The following is a 22,444-nucleotide window of genomic DNA, read 5'->3' on the forward strand; positions in this document are numbered from 1 at the left end:
TGCAAGTATGAGGCACTGGAGTGTTTAAGCCTGCAGATCCTTGACACTGGTTTCAAGTCATATATTTGCTGATGGGGAGTCTGAAGTCCAGGTGTGCCAGCGTGTGCAGCAGAAGTAGAGATACAGGGTGCTGCAAGCCCAGGCAAGAGTGGTCTGGTGCTGGGGATGGTCAGGGCAAGGTCAAGGTTGAATACAAAAGCTAAACCAGGAGGAAATGCCACACTCAGTCAGGTACTGGTGTGCTTCCAAGAGAAAGGCAAGAAAGATGCGTTTAAACTTGTTTATGGAGAGTGGTGTTGATCAAGACGAGTTCCTCAGGGTGCTGCGTTCTAGGCCCCTCTCTCAGTGCTCTGCACATATCATGCCGTTCCATCCTCACGACTGGAGATAGATGGGAGTGTGTTTACATTTTATAGATGGAAAAGGCAAGGCCTTTCTGTCTCCTGTCTGTCAGTCCTACATGGAAGTCCAAGCCCCGGTGCTTCACCAGGCTCAACTGCCGTCTGCTCCCTCTGGACTCCAGTCCTCGTGTCAGACGTCTTTTATTTTAGCCAGCTTTTTCGCTGCTATGACCAAAAGGCCCCATAAGAACAATCTTGGAGGAGGGAAAGTATACTCGGGACTCACTTTATCTAAGATCTCAGTCCATAGAGGGCCGACTATTGTTCTATGCCCAGGGTGAGGCAGACATCATGGTGGATGGGTGAGGTGGAGGAAAGAACTGGGAACATGGCACCAGGAAGCAGAGAAAGAGAGCTCTGCTCACCACAGACAGGTGAGCTCTGCTCACCTGCAAAGGCAGGCCCACGGGGACCCACTCGGCCACCATACCCTACCCACCTGCAGTTACACCTCAGTCAATCCCTAGCAGGGGGTTAATTCACTGGGGGGTTTAGGCTCTCGTAATCCAACCATTTTACTTCTGAAAGTTCTTGCATTGTCTTACACATGAGCTTTTGGGGGACACCCCACTTCCAAACCACAACATCTTCCTTTCAGTCCCTTAATGCACCCTGCTCTTTTCCTGACCTCCACCCATCAATCCCTCTATGCCTCAGTTCTCTACTTAAATGCCCCTTCGTAGGCCCATGTGGGCCCCTGTTGTCTTTCCCAACACAGTGTCCTTTTTCCTCATGTCACTCATCCCAGCTAAAGTTCAATCATCATGCTGACTATTTGTTTGGTGTAAGCTTCTTGCAGGAGGAAGCTGGACCAGTTTATCCTTACCCTCCAGGGCCTTCATGGAACCTTCTAGATCTTTACACAGATCCCCTTTACTCTAAAGCAGTGGTGTTCACCTGGAAAAATTCACACACCCCCAGAGGACATTTGGCAATGTCTGGAGACATCTTTGGTTGTCCCAGTTGAGGGGAGTGCTACCTCCCACAATCCACAGCTTGGCCTCCCAGAAGACAGAGCTATTCAGCTCAAAATATGGAGAATCTGCAGTGGGGTGGGGGAGGCCCTGCTCTAAGGAGGCATCCAGTAATGCCTCCCAGAGCTGCTCACCCCAAACCCCACTCCCCTTCCCACCCGAGGTCTCACGCCCAGGTTCTTAGTTTACTGCTTCCCCTGTGCACGGAGCTCTACCTAGTAAATGGCGAGTTTCACTCACTTGCTTAGTGTGTCACTGGTCATCACTGGTCACCCGCTCCATGGGGCGTGTAAGCTGGGTGAGGTCAGGGACTGGTGAGCCTCTGTTCTCTGCTTTCTCAGTGGTGCCTCGGCCCATGCGTGGCGCACTGCAGGCGCTCGGTACGCGTTAGCTGCATGTGGAGTCCTGGTGAAGGCCACCCATCCACCACAGAGGCCACTGGGGCTGAAATGTTGGCATCCCTGTCCCCTGTCGGGTTATCCTTGGACCTTGAAAGGTGATAAAATGAGAACGCTTTTCTTGTGCCTTTGGTGGTAATATTGTCTCCACTTTAGCTCTAAGGTCTTCTGGAAACGTTGTTATTGAAGACAAGGTGGGGGGCAGGCTCTCTCAGTGAACAATGAACTCCTGCTGCAGTGCTCTGGCAAGATGCTTTATACAAAGGCTTGGAATGTCCCTTATTTTTCACAGAAGGGGAAACCGAGGCCCAAACATATCCTCGAAGGACATTTTGAAGAACTGCAATTCTTTGTTTTGTATTGCTTGGGGTGACACAGCGAAGAAATGCTAGGATCAGAATTACAGCCCAGTTTGCTGAGTCCCAAGGAAATGGAAGGGGAGCCAAAAATCCTGCGTGTCTAAATGTGGAGCCTCTCCTAAGCTCTCTTCTGCCTTGCGAGTTGTGATGTCTGGCTGGCAAGGAACAAATTAAACAGCTCAGCACGAGATGCGGATCAGCCCGACCCACGCGTAAGGGTCCGGGGACTTCCGGCCAACAGAATGCTTTCGCTCCCGGAGGGCTGCACTAGAAACTCCTTTGGTGGCCACTGCTCTTTCCCAGGTTAGCCCTGGACAAGGCTTCAGGTATACAGTAAGCATCAAAGCACACTCCTCAAGCAGTCTGCATTCTCAGTCTAATGGGGGACATAGAGGATAGGGACTTATTTTTAATCCAATGGCGGGAGAGGCACTGTCAATGTCAGTATTGGGTCAATAGCGTTAGGACCCTGCTCATCAGGTCACACATTTTCTGAGAATAGGATGCCTATCTTGGGCATCGTCTATGTCCTCTGACATTGGCACCCACAACCACTGTGGCCTTGGACTTTGTCTCCCTCTTCCTAACAGTGCCCTTTATTGGCTGTGTACTCTGACTTGGTCAGTGGCCTGCTATCAACTAGTTTGACCAACACAGTGAAGGGGGACACCCATTTTACAGATGATGAAGTAGAGGCACACAGAGCTTGGTAATTTATATGAGATCATAAAGGAAGTATGTGGCAGACCATGCGTCTGGACGTTCCTCATAAATAGAACCGTACAATGTATGGTCTTTCTGTCTTGCTTCAGGTTCCGTACACACATAGCACTCATTGGAATCTCATGCCTTTCTTTCTTTTCTTTTTTTTCTTTTTTGGTTCTGGGGATTGAACTCAGGGCCTTGTGGATGCAAGGCAAGCACCTTACCATTGCTTATAGTTTACCATTATATGGGTTTTAAAAATAAATCTATTCACAGTTGATGGATATCTGGATTGTTCACATTTCTTGACTCTAGGGAATAATGAGGCTATGAATATTTGGGCACATGCATGTAAGACCTTTATTACTGGTGGGCATTTCCCCCATTCTCTCTTTCTCTGTCTCTGCTCTCTCTCTCTCTCTCTCTCTCTCTCTCTCTCTCTCTCTCACACACACACACACACACACACACACTTACACAGAGCAGTTCAAAGGACTGAGTTCTGGAACCAGATTACATTAGTTTGAACACTGACTCCAACATGTACTAGCTAAACAACCCTGAGAAAATTTGGTAACCTTTCTGAGCTTTGGGTTTGTCACGTGTAAAATTGGGAAAGTAATAACACCTCCCTGATATTGTTGTTCAGAAGCCTGAAATAGATGATGCACAGTGTTCGGTTCATAATTAAACACACAATGGATCTGTGCCAGGTCAACAACTGAAATACAAAGAACCCAAGAGAGAGAAAGTCTCCACCCATGGAACTCAGACTCTAATTGCTAAGACATGAAAATGTAATCAATGGGCATAGTCTAAAATAAAAAAAATGTGGTACTGTAAGAATAGTTACCATAAGGCTCATAATCCATTTTAAATGGATTTTAAAATCCATTTAAAATTTTTTTAACAAATCAAGTATCACAGTTCCGAACATGGAGACATCTCTGTAGCCTGGGAGGCCTGAGTGCTTTCAGGATGTGGGCAAGGCTGGGATGGAAGCCTTAAAGAATAGGCAGAGGGTGGTGGGAAGGAGTGGAAGGATGCAGGTGTCAGGAACCGTGCAACTCAAGGAATGGAGAGGACAGAGAGAAGCTAACAGGGAAAGAGCTGGGTGATGTGTGGGTTTGTGTGCTGGGGTCTGGCAGACTGTGCTCTGGTTCTTTAAGACACTGGCAAGAAGCAGCACTCATATGTGAGGATCCCTCCCTGTTTCCTCACATCTCCAACAACATGTGGTTTTATTCAATTTAAAAAAAAAATGACACTAAGTATGCAATGATTTAATTTCCTTTTTTTTTTTTTTACTTGTGAATGAAACAGAGCTTCTTTTCATAGCTTTTTTTTTTTTTAATTTTTAGGTACTCGGATTGAACATAGGGACACTCAGTTACTGAGACACATCCCCAGCCTTATTTTGTATTTTATTTAGATACAGAGTCTCACTGTGTTGCTTAATGCCTTGCAGTTGCTGAGGCTGGCTTTGAACTCGTGATCCTCCTGTCTCAGCCTCCCAAACTGCTGAAATTACAGGCAATGTTTTCATACCTTTATTGACCAATTGGTTGATTTTTCTGAGACTGTTACTGTTTCACATCTGTGGCTTTTTTATACTAGAGCGATATTGATTTATAGCAGCTTGTTATTTATGCTAGGTGCTAATCCTTTCCCAGGTTGTCCTCTGTACTACAACATTGTAGACAATGTTTTAAGTCTTCTGAAATGTTTATATTTTGATGAGTTTACTTCTCATGTGATTCATCTTCTCAGCATGTTTACAAACTTTCCCCACTGATATGAGATCCTAAAGAAAGATATCCTCTCCTCTTTTCTTCTAGTAGTTTGAAAATCTTGGTTTTCTTTATTGATGTTTAATTTGTCCAGAACTTATGTTTGATTATGTGAGATATAATGTACCTATTTGTCTTTTCCACGTGAAAAGCCAGTTGTCCCAACACTCCTTATCAAATAAGTCACCTCCCCAGTGCTCCATGGCATTCTTGTTTCCCAGGCCTGCCTCTGTCACCCATCCCCTGTTCTGTCCTGCTTCTCTGCGTGTCCTGACCTTCTTCTTCATTTTACATTATAATGTAAAAGTGCTTTTGTGTTGTTATAGACCATGCGTAAACATGATTTTTTTAAAAAAAAATTCCCTTTTCTCTCTAGCGGACATAAAGTGTCATGAATCATTCCTCCGTCGTAGGATAAGCACATTGTTCCTAGCTTTTTGTTTTTTGCCTATTGTGAACGCTCCCGTGGTGAATAATTTTTGCGTATAAAGCATTTACATATTTTTGGATTATGTCCTTTGGATGCATTCCCAGAAATAGAATTACTGAGTCAAAGGGCATGAATATTTTTAATGCTTTTAATTCATGGCATGTATTTATTTTTAAAAATTAAAGTGAATAAAGATTCTGGTAAGTTCCTGGTATCTATTATGTAGTTGCCGTCCTCTGGGCTGTGCCAAGTCTGGGTCTGGGAGAGAAAAGGCTGTGAGCCCTGTGGAAGCTCAAGAGGGAGATTAATGTGGTCCCCTCGACAGATTTATCTTTTCTTATTTTTCATTTGTTTAATGCACTTTTTTGTATATACATTTATTCAGGCAGTCATTTATTAAGCACCTATGTATGCTTCACAGTCAGGCAGGAAGTAGGTGCTTGTGCTCCCAGTGAACGCGGTTTCCTAGTGGAGGAGACAACCAACCAACTAACAGGACCCAGGGAGTGGTCTGGGCTTTCTTGGAGAAAGACAGAGTCTGGTGTGATGGCTCGTGGGCTTCTGTAGAATGCATGGTCTGAAGTGACACGTAAGCTGAGACTTGAATGACAACAAGGAGAAAGGCACCCACCAGTAGGGGGACAACAGCTGGTCCAAACGCCCTGGTAGGGGACAATAGCTGGTGGCAGAGCAAAGGGTGGCCCTGGGACAGGAGGCAGGGCCCCGGGCAAGAGCCTAGATCTCTGAGCTGTGCTGGGAGTGAGCCCAACGTGGGGCCAAGTCCGGGGGCACAGGCAGTGGGCTCCCGGCAGACAGCAGCCCTGAGCAGCCACAGCGGGTCCTAGGAGGAGGATACAATCTAACTGCTGTGGCTAAAAGACCAGCTTGAGTGTTCTGTAGGGTCCTGGGGTGCTGGCAGGGAGATGCATTAGGAAGTAACCACCTCTGTCCAGGCTGCAGTCACTGGGGAGGAGAGAGGGGATGGTGGGGGAGGGAGAGAGGGGGTGGAGGGGGAGGAGAGAGGGGGTGATAGGGGAGGAGAGAGGGGGTGGAGGGGGAGGAGAGAGGGAGTGATGGGGGAGGGAGAGAAGCCTGCAAGGATTTCCACTGGAGGGTTGGAGGGATATTTGTGGGATTCGCTGCTGGGTTGGAGGTGTAGAGTTAGGGAAAAAGAAGAATTAAGCATATGTCCAAAAATGTTGGCCTGAACACCTGGAAAACTACAATCACATTGTTGAGATGGAAAAGACTGGGGAGAAAAGGCAGGGTGGGGGGAGGTGGGGGAGGTGGAGACTCTGGCTCTGACCACGTCAAGTCTGAGACCCCTGTTCGGTTAAGAAGTCAGGGTCAGTGAGGCAGCTGGAGCCACAGTTCTGGAGTCCTGGGGAAAATCTGGGCGCTCTGATAGACTTGGGTGTCGCTGGCACATATCAGAGGACTTCAATCTCCTGGCAAACAGATGTGTAAACAGAAGACAATGGAAACAGTCAACCTTCAAGAGGATATGTCGAGTTTCCTTTATTTATCTTTGTGAATCAGAATCTTTTTTTCGTTTTATCCAAGAAGAAAAGGGAAAAAAAAATGCTTTCTTTTCCAGTGGCTTCCTAAGGCCTCTGTCCTGGCAAGATCCTCCCACTTTTACTGATGAATTATTTCTGTCATTTGATCAACTATTCAGATGTAATCAGGTGGGCCAGAAAAGCAAGCTTTTGCATTTTGCAAGTTTTCCCAGAAATGTTCTGTTGTCTGCTGCTTTTATGTTGGAATGGAAAATTTGTGCCTGATTTCATGTTGAGTTTTCCTCGAGATATACGAGCTGCTACCTCATGGCAGGACCCTGCCTCCCAGGACCTCTCACGCCCTAGTGGTGTGATGTCATCTGAGGCACGCTGCTCCCTGCCACAGAACTGTCACCAAGGAGACCTGTGCACCTAGGGTTAATGCCTTGCTTCGTCATTGCCAAAGTGGCTTAGCATAAGGCCCCTTGTGTATTATATTTGATATGTTAGAGTCATGTTTCCATGTTTGCGTATAAGGTAGGAAATTTAATAATATGAAATAACATGAAAAAAGACCACTTTTCTTTCACACCAGAATACTCCAAATTAGAACAGTGAGTGGAACTTTGTGGATGGAAACCAAAGTGGAGGAATGAGAGAGGATGTTAATGTCAATGTTGCCACTTACCTAGTCTGTGAACTTGGGCTCATTTCTTAATCTCCTTGGGCTTCAGTTTCCCTGTTTAAATCAGGATAATAAAAGTAGTGACCTGAGATGGATAATGTGAGGACTAAAAACAATACAAACAAAATATATATAATGGAGTAATTATTTGTTGCTCACTTGCCACGTATTAGGTGCTGTGTGAGCCAGATGTAAGTATAGATCTTATGAAGCTGATAGGAATCCAAACTCAGGAGGAAAAATTATTATTTCATTACAGCTATGGTAAGTCCAGTGGCAACAGGCTCAATTTGGGGGTGTGTGTGTCATTATTTTTAGATGATTCTAGTAGCCCTTCTCTTTGGAATGTTCACAATTAACTAATGACTTGGTGGGTCAGAGATGGAGATGAAAACACATGAATTTACCAGGTGTTGGGGGGCACTGGTGTGTCTTTTGCTGAAGAGCTCAGACTGCAGATGCCAAGTCTTGTCTTTCTGCCATTTTAATATTCTCCTTCCCCAGGGCCAAGTCCTTGTGTTCTAGGGAACAGGAGGCAGCAGTGTTGTCTAAGAGGGAAGCCTTGAATTGCTACTGAAGCCCTCAAAGGCTCTGCCAATGACACAATTTACTATGTTGGTTATAGGCCATTTTAGGTTTCTCTTTTAAGATGATAACTAATGTTTACTGTTAAATAAAATGTAATTTAGCTAAGAACAAACAAAATCAAAGTTAAGAATTAGAGAAGGAAAATTCAGTCTATGGGACATGAGACTTTTTAAAAATTCCCATAGCGATTAAAAAAAAAAAAAGAGGGGATTTAAAATCCTGTCTGTGCCTGTTACATGCCTTTGCAGTTATGAGCGGGCAAGAGCAAGTGGTCCTACTCTGTTACTTCTAATTCTGTGTCTCCATCTGGAATTCCTCGGGGGTGGTGGGAAGCCTTGCTTTGTCTGTGTGTTCAGGAGGGGGAGCCCCAAACATTGAGCACACTTGAGCACATTGAGCACACTTAGCATCAATTGAATGTTGGGACAACTAAGATGTTTTGAAGAATATTGTTCTGGATAACAGAACATCATAGTGGGTGGTTATATAGAGTCCAAACTCAAGAACCAGAGTCCCTGCACTTGAATTCTTCCTCCACATCTGATGGCTCTGCAGTCTTATGCCGGCGTTGAACTTCCCACTGCCTTCATTTTCTCATCTGTAAGATGAGGTTGACAACAGCACTTCTCTCTTGGGGTCAGTGTGAGGTTTAGGGAGTTACAGTCACAGGGTTGGGAACACTAGCCGGTCCATAGTAAGCACCATGTGTCTGTTGACTGTTGGTGTTAATTGTGGCTGATTCAGAATAAACATTTTTAACATACAGGTACCCAGGTTTGGAGAAAAGGGTGACTAGAGATTAAGGAAGAAAGAGGACTCATAAAACATGACAGGAAGTACAGCATAAACACCACCTGCACCTCCTTCGTTGTGAGGGGGACTCCGTGAGAAGCAGAAGGCAAGGGATTTGGGATCTTTTTTGTGTCCTGCTTCCATCCGTGCATGTGACAGGCAAAATGACACAGGAAAGGCAGGTGGGGCTAAGGCTCTTCTCCTCTGTCACTTGAGGCACATTCCCTCTTTCTTCAGTGTCTTCTGAGAATTTAGCTGAGGTGTGCAAAGTGAGAGTGACCACACAGCAAGACACAACAAGTCAGTCGAGTCTTACCTGTGTGTGTGTGTACAAGAGGGTGGTCTAGTAAGATGAGATGTTCGAATTTTCTAGAACCATGGGACACTGAAGCACATCAAGGCCCTGCCCATTTTGGACCTTTTCGTAATACCCTCAACTTTGACCTATTTAAGTTTATTTTAATTAAACACACACACACACACACACACATTTTGAAGGAATAGATGCTGTAAGATGGTTCATTCTTTGGAGGGGGTGTATGTGTATCATGTGACAAATGGTTGCCATGGTAATTTCTCATTATTGTTGAATTGAAAAATAATTACTCTGGCAAAAATCCCACATAACCTGTCACTGCTTAAGTTAAAGATGCCGGGGGGCAGCCCCTGCACCAGAATCCTGTTTTTGGTGGAGAAGGACAGGGCTGGGACAGGGTAGAATCTGGGACAGAAGCAAAGTGCTTTTGTGGATTTTTAAATATAATTAAGACTCTTCTGCCATTTGACATAAGTGTATCCCTCATCCTGATGTATAATTTGGCCGTCAGTGCAACTCAGGTTCACCTGAGACAAAAGGACCAAGGGTTTTAGTCACAGAAATGCATATAGGGAACTATTGAGAATGGAGAAGGTTCAAAAGTCTTTCTACCTAATTAAAATATACAAGAATGGTAGGCAACACTACCCGTGTTCAGGCTGAGTTAATTTCATGATATTTACCTGAAAGTCGCTGCATGCTATTGTTACCTTCCAGCTTTGGGGAAAGAACTCACTTTTCACTTATTAATATTCGCTAAGCACTAACCATTTGTGGTTCAGACAAGAAACACGCAGCAAGGACTGGAAGTGCCCGTCCCTTGGGAAAAGGAAGTCCTGGATCCAAAGCTGTCTGGCAGGTGTGCAGTGCTGGAATGCACAAGAATTGGGCATGGGGTCTGGAGCCTGCTCTCCCATGGGTCACTGGAGGTCCATGGAGAACCTGTGCTTCCTTTCTCTATCAGCGTCAGGAAGTAATCCTCGTTTCTGTTAATGCCAGCCCAATGTACCCTTCTCCTTTAAGAGAATGATAGGCAAACTTTATCCCCCTCCTCATTATTATTGCACTGCTGTCTTCTTTGGACTTGGAGAGGCTCCCTCTCCTGGCAGAGCTGGTCTCTGTTTGTTATCACGCTTCTCCTACCACCAGATCCCACTGGGAAAACCAAGCTTGGACGGAGGGACCTGTGCGTCAGTGAGACCAGAAGTCCAGGATCCTCTAGTGAAGCAACTCGACCAGACAGGTGTGTGTGTGCCCCACATTTAAGGCCACTTAAGTGCACGCCTGAAATCCTTGCACAGATACACAAAGAGATGCTGCCCGGGTTCTTAGGGCGGCATTGCCGTAATGGCAAAAATTAGAAACTAGAGGCCATTAGTAGCACAATGTTACATAAAACATATTTCCTTCATTCCACGCATTACTACGCAGCTTACACAGGAGAGGAGAGGCTTGCGAATGTAAAATGGACAGGGCTCTAAATACAATGCTGGAGCTGCTGTGCTGGCCTGGGTTGGCTCCCTAGCTCCACAGAAATGAATAAGTAAATAAATAAAGTACTAATAAATACAATGTTGAATTAAATAATCATGTTCAAGGAAGAAAATATAATATACCACTTGAATAAATTATTAAAAACAAAGTAGAATTATATAAATGGAATCAGATACATATATGATTTATATATATTATATATAAATTAAAAAATATATATATCTATGTAAATTAAAAGATGGGCTAGGAAGATCCATGGGGTCTGAGGGAAGACAGAGAGAAATATACTGTAGGGTATTGGTATCCAGGCTTTAGTTTTATTTATGACTTTTAATTCCTTTTTTAAAAGGAAATTAAGATACCATTTCAATAACGGTTAATTCCGGGTAATGGGCCATGGGTCTTTGCTATACTATCCTCAGCTCTCTATTTTTTGAAAGCGAATAAAGTAAAGCCTGGCTTAGTTAAGAGACAGGGAAGCGTGTTTGTGTGCTAGAAAGAATTTCAACCAACCTTTCACGGAAAAGATCCCCACCCAAAAGGTGGCTCTGTGAATGGCAGAGACTTTACAAGTTTTGTCTCAACGTGAATTTCTGACCTCCACGTGTGGGGCATCACAGATGGAGAGAGACGGCCACAGCGTGACCTAGAGGCTTCGCTTGAACGTTGTCCTGGTCCCCTGCCACTGAGCTTCCACTTCTCAGGTTCCCACAGCATGAGGGGTGGAATCTCTGTGCGGGGCGGCCTCTGCCTGTTCCTTAGTTTTTCCTGCTTCTCTCTTGGATGCTAGTTTATAGGTGGAAATTCTGGCGAGGACAGAGAGACTCTTAATGCCCTGTCCCCGTCCATAAGGCATCTGGTCGGCCACGGCATTCGGAATTGTGGATAAGTGGATATCACAAGTGTTGATTTGGTTATAATTAAATAAGAATTCCACTTGGGAATAGCGGGCACGCTTCCCCAGCGCAGGAGACGGTGGAAGAGGGCCCTTGAAGTGGCTTTGGCATTTGCTGGACTTTCCAGGCCCCAAGAATGATGTACAAAGGGCAGGAAGGCAGGAAGCAGTTCCCCAGGAGCGTTTGGCTGGGAAAGGTGAGCGGAGGAGGCTCCTTGGCCACACAGGGGCCCAGCTGGGAGGCCACTTGGGATCCTGACTGTGCTGGTTCCTTTCTAGTATGCGAAGAATGATCTTTCCCTGGATATTCTTAGGATGTATACAGCAAGTGTTTATTTCCCCTCTGCCAGCAGCAGGTGTATGTGCCCACCCCACACCTGGATCAGGGCCCCAGGCTCCCGGCTGGGTTTTAAGGGATGTGCCACAGCCTTCACTCAAAATCCCCAAAGTTGATCTCGACTGACCGGTCAGTCTTCATACATCTCCTGGTGAATTTCCAAGTTCGATGATTTCAGGTCATTAGTTGCCTGTGTGGAGTGAGTGGACAGCCACACCTGCTCTCCCTCCAGACCTGAGGTGAACCCAGGTGTAGTGAGTTCTTATCTGAGAACAGCCCGGATAACTTTACTCAAGCAGCTTCCTGAATTTGGCCACACTCCTGATCTAACAGGGGAACTGTGGACTCACTCCGTGGGTCTTCCGTTTTCCAATGATGTTGGGCCAAAGTTTACAATCAAGAGGTGGAACTACTAGCCTGGACACAGAACTGCTGGATTTTAACCAGCACCCTTCCTTTCACACTTCCGTTGCCCTCTTCCTTCCTCACTTGGAGATGAGAAGAGTCCTGCAGCCCCTGTTTTGCATGCTGCATGGCCAAGAACTCAGTTCCACCTGTCTGGGTTGCTAGATCCCCTACAGGGATTTCTGATCTGATTCAGCCAGGTCCTGGTGGCTGCATTTCAGCCACTTCTTAAAGACCTAGCCTCTTTATTATGCAAATTTATTCTACAAAGTTGTGTTAACTGATCCCAGCTGCTGTGTCCCAGGCAGCAAAATGGAAGGGAAAGGTGTTCAGAGAGGAGACTTATTATTAGGAAAACTACTTGACCACAACAAAAGGGCTGAGACCCAGGAAAGGCTGGAGGAGAAAATTACCTAAAGAGGATGCTCCTTGGACCAGTGCTGGCTGACTGCTTCCTCCAGCTCTTGGGTACCACTCTGCTCTTCAACCTAAGGTACACTATCACTTTTTAAGCAGAATTATTTGGAAAAGAAAGCATCCATTGGAGTCAGGCTAGAATGTAAACTTTATCACCATGTGCTTGCTGCCTGGTCTTGTTTGAGTAGCTTAACTTTTTGGACTAAATTCAGAGTATAAATAACTTAAGGGTTAAATGAGATAATAATGAACACTAGTAGATGGCATTTATTGGTCAGCTACTATGTGCTGGACTTTCTTAATCCACACGGTCCACAGACATTATTATTACACGTACCAAATAAGCAAACAGATGCAAAGCAGTTAGGGGAATTGAATCAGGTCGTCCAGCTAGTAAGATGCAGAATTCATATATTCACGTCAATGTACCTCAGAGGTTAGGAACTGGGATTCTCACGAAGGCTGATGACTCTCCCTTGAGAGTGATTAGGGCAGTTGTGAATCTAAGATGGTCCAATAGAGGCAAAGCACTTAGAAGTGCTGGTTATGGGTACTATCATTAGCCTTGGGGCCCTCAAATGTAGGCTGTGTCCACAGTCAGCTTCCGTTATATGCAGTCGGCCAGGGCTGGCCTGGACTCACATTTAGTCATTTTCTCTTCAAGCTGTACTCCCTGTCTTCCTTTTCTACCTAGACATTTGTCCTCTCATAGCTCAGGACGCACTCAAAAGCTTCGTTTCGGGTGGGTGCCATAAGGGAGGTTGACATAAATTATAACTTGAACACATTGTGAAGAACTGTTATGCCAGTTCAAAGTCACCAGCCAAGAGACGCCGTGCAGTCGGCAGTTAAGATCCCTGGACAACTTCGTACAGTGAGCTTTCCGAGCGAGCTAGGTTTGTGATGGGACCATAAGGAATTCCATTCGTTCCTTCAACCAGAAAACATCGTTTTGCCTACCTGTTCTGTGCCTTGCATTAAAAATTAAAAACGACATTTTTATTTGGGGGATGTTCTTCTAATTTTTGATCAAAGTCAGTTATTTCCGTGTGTGTATCCTCCCTGACAACCTTTCCTGAGATGCCCACGCCCCCCATGTTCTGTTGCCGTCAACTGAATCCAATGACATCTCTTCTGGGATCATGACGCCTGGTGCCACTTGTGCTGAGCTCACTTACCTCCACCCTGTGCAACCTCATGGCTGCTCACGGACAGTTCTTGTGCCTCGTTTTAGCCAGAGTTGTCTTTTCTCCCTGCAGCCCTCTGGTCAGCTGGGGTTCCCGTGGGTTTTACCTTTCATGGGCTCATCTTCCAGGGGAAATGCCAGAGACCAAGAGTCGACTATAGGAAAATGGAGGTGGAGCCCTGATCTGGTGGCTGCCGGTGGCTGCTGCTCTCTGATGCCAGGCACAGGGGAGTTTACAGGTTTCTACTCAGGCTCTCCCCAGCACGGGAGAGAGATGCTGTTGCTAGGTAAGCAGGTTGCCAACAGTCACAAGGACAGGAAAAGTACTTCATTTACAGATTGTTTTGTAAAGTTTATTTTTGATGCAGTTCTTTGGAATATGGGGTGTCTCTGGCCCTCGAAATGACGTTAGAGATGGTAGACGGAGGCAGAGAAAGGAAGTCTTGCCGATCTTCACGATGCTCCGTGGAGTCTCATGGGACGTCAGTACCCGCCAAATCCTCTTGCCCACTTGCCAGATGGTTATTATTACTGTTGTCATCAACTTCCAATAAGAAAATGTGCTCAGGAATTAAAATAAGTCTCTCAAGTTCAAGTGGCTGGGAAGAGGCAGCACTGGTGGGTGTGGGGAGGTGACTCCCATCCGGGATGTAGTAGCACCAGGCTCTCTTTCCTGCCTGGGCTCTGGTGACACATCTGCACAAGAAACAAGGAACTCGGGGAAAACATCAACCTGAGACAAAAATATTCCCTCTGGGCTCTTGCCTCCTTCTTTTTGAAACCTAACTGCCACCTCCCAACGACTGTCGGGGAAATGTGGCAGAGCCAGGCAGGGGCTGCTGTGGGATGTTCTGTGTCTCAGTTTAAATTCCATCTCTGCCGTTCCTTAGCTGAGTGGGCTTGAGTAAAGTACGTTCGCCACCTAAGTTCTAGTTTCTGCAGTTGCAAAGTAGGAATAATCCTGTGAGCAGCTCCGTCCGTTCACTGCAGTACTTTATTGAGTATCTTGTGGGCTAGACACCATGCTGGGGGCTGGGAGAGGGAGCAGGGAGCAAAGCCAAGACCCTGCTCCCAAGAAGCTTATGTTTGTGTTGGAGGGAAAATAAAATTGGAAACAGGGTAGCAGTGTGGATTAAGTAGGAAAATATACAGAATACAGAATAGTGTGTGGTATGTGGTGACTCCTTTTCCATATGGGAAGCAATTCGAAGTCAAATAAACCGAAGCACCCAATCTCCCAGACAGGGTTGCTTTGCGTAACTGATTCTTCCACTTCCAAGCTCACTGATTTTTCTAACAGCTCCCACAGTTTACACAGCATTGAGTTTGTGGGCTGTGACCTCACACATGTAGCGGGGCTGCCTGTCCATTGCTCATTTGACTGTTTTCTGCTAGCGGGTTTTTAGCTCTTTAGGAAAGAGACTGATCCCTCTTGCAGCTGTGTATTCTAAGCCCCTGAGTATAGTAAGTGCTCAATAAAAACCTTGTTTTTTGAAAGGAGAAAAGGCGGTAGTCTGTAGATAGATCCATGCACTGTCTTCCAGTGGTTTTATATTTACATTGTTCTACAGAGGCAAGCATTGGCTTCTGATGTGGCTGTTGGGAAGAAGCCAGAGAGAGACACACAAACGTTCGTTTGTCTGAGCTTCTCCCTTTCTGGAGGAGAGGGCAGCATCCATCTTCCACGGTTCCTTAATTATCCTTGCTGGGACAGAAGGCTCATTCCTGTGGCCTGCCAGTGACAACAACTTAATGTTGTCATAAGCAGAACAACTTCATGGGCAGCAGAGAGGCCTGCTGTATCTTGGCCAGGGCCCCAGTGGAGGCGACAAATGAGTGGGGAGTGGCAATTCCCTGTCTGTCCCCCCTCCCAGCTGACAGGCAGCAGGGAAGCACACTGTCCTCAGTTCTGGCACCAACCAGCAACTCCCTGGAGGAGGGCTGTGCCTAAGAATCTGGGGGCAGACGGAGCCCTAGACACAGGGTGGGGCTGGGGTGCGAGTTCTCCTCTCACCAGGACACTGCCACCTCCCCGGTTGCAGGAGGCCCCCTTTTCCTGTGGATACCAGCAGGGGTTCTCAATGCCTTAAGGTGGACCTGTTCCAGAGTGTTTTCTGGATGAGCCAGAGAATCACTCAACCCAAACCAAACACAGCCCAGGCGGACAGCCTGCCTGCTGCCCGACTTCTCGATTTTTGATAATTGTTGTAATACGACGTCTTGTTGCTATTTTATCATAAAAATGGTGGTTGCCTGTTATCTTCAACAATCTTCAAGCTCAATCCACATGCATGTGCCCATTGCTTGTGCACAAACTCATCTGTCCGTCTCTCTGTCCACCCATCTGTGTATCGATACCTTTATCTTTTATAGAAATAGCTGCATAGAGTAGAGCATCCCTTTTTGGTTAAAGTATTTAAAAAAAATTATCCCTGTTACTTGGGTTGAAATGTTGTGTTTTCTTTTTGTAGAAATGGGCTCTTCAGAGAGCAGAGAGGGAGAGGGAAAAAAAAAAAACCCTCATATATTTTGCATTAAATGCAAGCTAGTTTGTTAAAAGACATCACATTGTGTTCCTTAGGATATTTATTAAATCTCCCCAAATATATCCTCAAGAATTAATTTTCATTGTGTTGGTTTTAGCTGGCTTATTGAATTGGGATTCGGTCCCATTTGAGGCAATTAATTTGAAGAGTGACCACGCAGCCACCACCCTCGCCTGCACACCCACGCACGTATGCCAAGCCCCAAGCCTGCAGCCACTGGGCTTTTCTTTCTCTTCCTCTTTCTTGTCCTCTTTGAGCTATTTTACGCTCTCGCCTGTTAAATAAATGATCTGTCTCTTTGCAGGACAGTGACAACCTCTGGTGGGACGCGTTTGCCACTGAATTTTTTGAAGATGACGCCACATTAACCCTTTCATTTTGTTTGGAAGATGGACCAAAGCGATACAGTAAGAAAGAAGTTTATTTTTTCTAATATTCTTTTTGCACCTGTAAGGAAACCACAGGGGTCTTCGGAGAGTAGCGCCGTGCTGACAGGCTGACAGCAACACCCTGGTCCTGACAGGGCTCTCGCTTCCCGTCAAGACGCTGTCACCGGGTGGCAGTGCGTCGGTGCTCAGAGATGTCCTTCGAGGCTTAGACTGTTTGGGCACTTGCCTGTTTAGAGAGTGGAGCCAATATGAACCGAGCCACCCAGTAATAAGTGGGAGCGCAGGGACGGAAAGTTCTCATGCGTCTCTTCTCTGCGACCCTCTTTTATCCTTGATGGCTCTCACTTGACACCCCATGTTCTGATTGTGAAGGTTTCTTAAAAAAAAAGGCCTCACCATCACTGTATCAGCCACATCCTTCTAATTCCCTTTTACCAATTATCTCAGGTATTTATTTGGTATTTATGTGACCAGTGCTATCTTTTCTTGGGGAGGGGGGAGGCCACCACTGCTTTAGAACCTACAGTTTGGGATTGGTGTCGACAGAATTATAGTTCCTTGTCTTTCCTGCGAGTGATAACTCTGTAAAGATCCTCAAATCACAGCCTGTGGCACCTTAGGTAGCAGCTGATCTGTCCTGATTAGGTTCAGCCAGCTTGTCAGAAATCAGATTTGCTAGTTGTGCCATCAGACCAAGAGGCATAGACACATCAACACAAAAGCAATTAATGTCCGGTTAGATCAGAGAGAGATGTGTTTTCAGAAATCAGTGTTGCACATATATGAAAGGCTCTGACAGAGGGGAAAACATTCCCACTGTCACAAACACTGAGATGACAGACCTGCCTCTGGCGTGAGCCAGTCAATCCAGAGTGTCTGGCAATTGATAGGTAATAGGGCTCTTGATAAACATGATTTAAAATTCCAAGAGTTGCTAAGTCTATTTTAAAGTCACTATAAATAAATATATATATATATATATATATATATATATATATATATATATATACACACACACACATATATTTTATTTATATATATATATATATATTTAATTTGAGGGATTTTTAGACAGCTTAGTACTACTGGATCTTTTCATGCTTACTTGATTACTTATGCTAATACATGCAGGTAGTGATTTTACAACAGTGACCAAGGAGGTAGAGCAGGCCACCAGGGACTTGCCGCTCAATCAAAACTTGTCGCTGGAGGCGTCTCTTTAGATTTGGATATTGTGGGTTTACAAGGGCGTGGAGCTGCACCCTAAATATTTTGGCTGAGGGGCAGATGGTAGGTCAGACAATGGGCTGTTAGAATGTATTTACATTCAACAAAATGACTCCTGCTGCAGCACTGCTAAGCCACTTCATGGGGTCCTTTCCTTCCCAAGTGGGCGTTCCCCAAGCCTCCTTGGGCCCTAGAGTGTGTTTCAGAAGTCCCCAGGAGATAAAGGACCCCAGCAGTCCTGCAGTTGCTCCCTTTCCAAAGGCTGCCTGATCCGTGGTGCATCATTTCTAACCGAGCCTCATCCACCTGGAAGCTGCCTTATTTACTTATTTGCTTACTTATTTATTTATCTTTCGAGGCATGGATCAGATAACTTCAAGTTATCATTGTTTTATAGTCCTGTTTTTTTGCTCGTTCGGGAATTCATCAAGGTCAACTCAGGAAACTAGAATGAGGATTTTAAGGCTTGTACTAATAAAACAGTCTTGCTGCTCCACTGTCCACCCCAGCCCCAACACCACTGGGGGAGGAGGCATGATCAGTGTCCCTGTAAGATCTTATATCCTCATGCAGGAGTAAATGCCTGACTCTGAGCCACGATCGCCCAAGTGTCTTTGTTTCTCCCAGCCAAAATATTTCCTGAGTGGAGAAGAGAAACAAAGATGATTGACAGCCTTGAGCCGAGTCTCATCGGCTGCCTCGCTGACAGCCTGGTGATGTGTACCCGCTGCTGATGTGCAGACGAGTGACAGTTGACTGACAGCCTGGGGCTGGGAGACAGGAAAGATGAAGCTTGCTTAGAACGCCTGACGCACATGGTTTGTGCAGTGCTCTGAGCGCAGGCACTGCCACCTTAACCCATTCGCAGTCCAGGAACATTGTGCCAGGCTAGGAAGACCCGTGGGGGTCCCAGGGCTGGAAGCTGAGGCTTTTCCTTGATGTGTCCCAGTGAGCTAAAGTCTTTGTATTCCTGAGAAGGAAAACTAGACTTGCCTAATGGAATTTGTATTTGTATAAAGATTTCCCAAATTACTCATGCTAAGTAATAAACAGTATTAGTAGATGAGTTGTTTTTTTCAGCCTTCCTAGAAAAACCCTTTCTCTCCTGTCTCCATCCACGTCTTCAGAAGGTCTTTTCAGTGCTAAGATACCTGAGCTACCATCAAATCTGACATACGTTTATCTATTATTTGTTGCCTTTCTCCTTACTAGAATGTTACTTCTATGTGAAAGGGGGCTTTGTTAATTGCTGAATTTTCAAACACAAGAACTTGCTTGTAATAGGTGCTCAATAAATAATTGTTGAGTGAATGAATGGGGGAACAGACATTTCAGGAAATCTTATGTAAGTATAATGTTGGCAAAACAATTTTTTTTTCACTGAGATCTCTGGGCTTTTTATTACTAGAAGAACTTGATCCACAGTCCCTGCTCTGCTGGCATTTTCAAATAAACTCTAGGATATGATTCTGATCTACTCAAGTGGAAAAAAAAAAGTCCCAGCGGTACAATAAGTTAGGAAATAACTCTGCTTTGGGTGATACATTGCTCCTTCCTTTCAGAAAGCTCCTCAGTATTGATCCTGTTGCTCTAAGCACTCCACCTGCACCCACGTCCTTCACTCTCCTGATGGGGTGGGACCCTCCGTAGGGTCAGACTGGACACTGTTGATTCAGATGGAGACCATTGTTGTCTTCCTAGGACAGTGGTGGCGGCTGCTGTGGGGAGGAGCTGAAGGGGTGCTTTGTGTGACTCACGTGCCTGGCCCTGCCTGGCCCCGCCTTGGGTAGCATCAGGAAGCAGTCCTTTAGCTAGAGAAGCTGGCAGTTCCAGGAAGGAGGCTCTCTCCTTGCATCAGGTGGGGTACGGGGAGGGTAGAGGATGATGGCTGGGCGATTCCCTCTTTGTCAGCAAGTCAGAGAATAAAGAACATTAGAGCAAAAAAGGGTCGTTTTTGAAACTGGAAACGTGGTCCAGGGAAGTCAGGCAGATACCCAGCTGGGACCCCATGGGCTTCATGTCTGTGTGGTCTGTTGCCATTTCTTCCCTGGTCTGGTACAGAAGGGGCATTGGTAGGTTAGGTGATGGTGCCCCGCTCATGTCAAGCAGAGTATTGATTTTCCTTTATTCTCTTTAGGCATGAGGCACCCCCCTCCACACACACACACACACTGTTCTCTCTTCTCATGACAGTCATGGTCACCACGTGGGGGACCTGCTGTTGGCAGCTCCTTCAACAGGTCTAGCCTGCATCCAGCCCCTCATTGGTCCCATTCCTAGAAAACATGAGGTTCTCGGTTCATTCTGAAAACATTTTCTTGTTGGGAGAGAAACATAGAGAAACATCCACTGGGGCTGATACCAGGCTGGCACTGCCTAAGTGGTGGAGGAGAAAGGGCATGAAGGTTTGAACCCATGCTTTGCAGGATACTCAGCGCCTTCTTTCCCAGATGTGCAAAATGGGTATAGCACCACCATCACTGGCTCCTGGTGAAAATTAAATGATGTAATGACGTAAACGATGTAATGATGATGTAACCAAAGGGCCTGGGGCCATTTGAAGCACCAAGTCGTCAGTGTCATGATTACTGACAGCAGAGCATGCTCTCCGGCCTCGTGGCTTTTGGGCACCGAGAAGCTGCCCACCTGCCAGGGACCTGCCACGTGTGCAGTGTGTCAAGCTTGAAGCAGAGGTCCCCTGGCCAGGTGGGAGCCTCACCACCTCTCTGCTGGGCAGTTCTGAGGCCATTCTGCTCCCTGTGCCGCTTCCAGCTGCCCAGAGAGTCACCCTCACTCTGCCAAGTGAGGGAGGGAGGAGCGGGAGGGGAAAGGGGGGGGGGAAGGCTGGTTAGCTGCCTGCGGGGCTCTGTATTTGGGGAAGCAAGGAGTCCAGAACACAGGGTGAGATTGTGTCTGGGCAGGCAGTGACTGGGAGTTAGGGGAAAATGACGTGACTACTACAGTGCCATCTTGTTTCAGAGTGTGTCCTGTTACCTGTCACTGAGAAGGGGCTGTGGTCTAACACTGGGCTCAAATCCAGCTGTCTATTACCACCTGTGTGATTTGAGACAAGTCACTTTGGAAGTGTCCTCTTTTCTTCTGAAAGTAGGGTTCGGATGGGATGAGACATGTGATATTCATAGCAGCCTCTCCAGCCCCTTGAAAACGCTCCATAAATATTAGCTGTTGTTATTATTTGTTTAAATTTCACAGAGCCCATTGCTGCTTCTAGACTGAGACCGAGGACAATTCACCTAAAATTTCCATCAATCCTTTAACCACTCAGATGTAGTTTTTGACCAAAGGTCCCAGTAATTCTCTATCATATGCTTCTTGTTTCATCTTGACTTTCCTATTCTGTCTAAATAAGGACTTCAGCAGGACCACACTCCTCATGTTTACACTAGCCAAGAACTGTCCTGTGGGGACTGGGAGGTCATTCCACTCTCAAAAAACAAAAACAAAAGCCAAAAAAAAAAAGAAAAAAGAAAAGAAAAAAACCAGCCAGTTCAGGAAATATTGTTCTCTGTGCCTTTATTTTCCTTAGTCACCGAGTCTCCTGGAGAGTCTGAAGAAGTACACGTGGGCACCTCTGTGGAGTCATCACTATGTTCCCTTTTTCTCTTTTGCATTTTCTTCCCCCATCTCCCTTATTTATGAAAGCTCTGATACCTTCACAATATTGACTAAGATTTCAGTTTTGTCTTGTAAAATGTGCTTTTATGGGTTGTGTATCTGGACAAGTTCCCCCAAGGTAGACACAGTCGACACAGCCCAAGTGGCTTCACTGTGTCTGGTTGCTACTTCTCTTCCGCTTTTATTGCTTCACCAGGTCCCCCTGCATCTTTACTGCACTTGTCATATGGGATTCTGAAAGCATTTCCTCCACTCTCCCCCCCTTTTTTTTGCATGATTAAAAAATATATTTCTGGGAAAATGACTCCTTGATAATAAGTAAGCATAAGGGCATTTTGACACTATACTTAATAACTACTGAGGCCATTTTTAAAAGTCACATATAAAGAGTGCACACTGTAGCACACTGAAAAAGGATCTCAAGGTAAGAATCTGTACATTTTTTTTTTTTTTTTTTTCCCTCTGAATACTAAGTCTGCAGTATCCATGTGGGCAGTGTTAACTCTCCTGTGCCTCCTCAAAGGTATCTGTCAGATGGTCCTGGAGCTTTGGATTGCCATAAAAGTTACTGTTTCCTGAACACATTTCTCTGCCTCCCCTTTCTCTCCTCCGCCTCTTCTTTCTCCTCCTCCTCCTTGTTCTCCTCCTCCTTCTTCTCCTTCGTTCATGTGAGTGGAGATAAAAGTCATAGGCTGATTAAAACATACTCATTTTGAGTCTTTGCTTCACCATGACTCTGTGATACGACGTTGCGCATGTTGCTTAAATATCATTACATCAGTTCTTCATCTGTAGACCAAGGAAATAATGATGCCAGCATCATAGGATATTTGTGAAGATGAAACCACATATTGTTTAGCTTAGCGCCAGTCTCGGAGTACACAGGGCAAATACTTATTGTATGAATTGATGAATGACTGGCTGGCTGAATAAGTGAATGAATTAAACCTATGACTTGACAGTTATTTGGAACTG

General features: G+C 45.7%; 1 protein-coding gene across 16 annotated transcripts in view; it reads left to right on the plus strand.

The window, feature by feature from the left end:
• Ldb2 (LIM domain binding 2) overlaps positions 1-22,444 on the plus strand; it is a 343,007-nt gene that overhangs the window by 116,909 nt on the left and 203,654 nt on the right. For all 16 annotated transcript variants that reach the window (XM_046423692.2, XM_046423689.2, XM_046423690.2 and 13 more), the window contains one exon: positions 16,522-16,624. In XM_046423692.2, coding sequence (XP_046279648.1) covers positions 16,522-16,624 — 103 coding nt within the window. The remainder of the gene's footprint in view (positions 1-16,521; positions 16,625-22,444) is intronic.

The sequence above is a fragment of the Marmota monax genome, unplaced genomic scaffold (genome assembly GCF_021218885.2).
Source record: "Marmota monax isolate L192 unplaced genomic scaffold, Marmota_monax_Labrador192_F-V1.1 WCK01_AAM20220418_F8-fsc00009, whole genome shotgun sequence".
Taxonomy (NCBI): Eukaryota; Metazoa; Chordata; class Mammalia; order Rodentia; family Sciuridae; genus Marmota; species Marmota monax.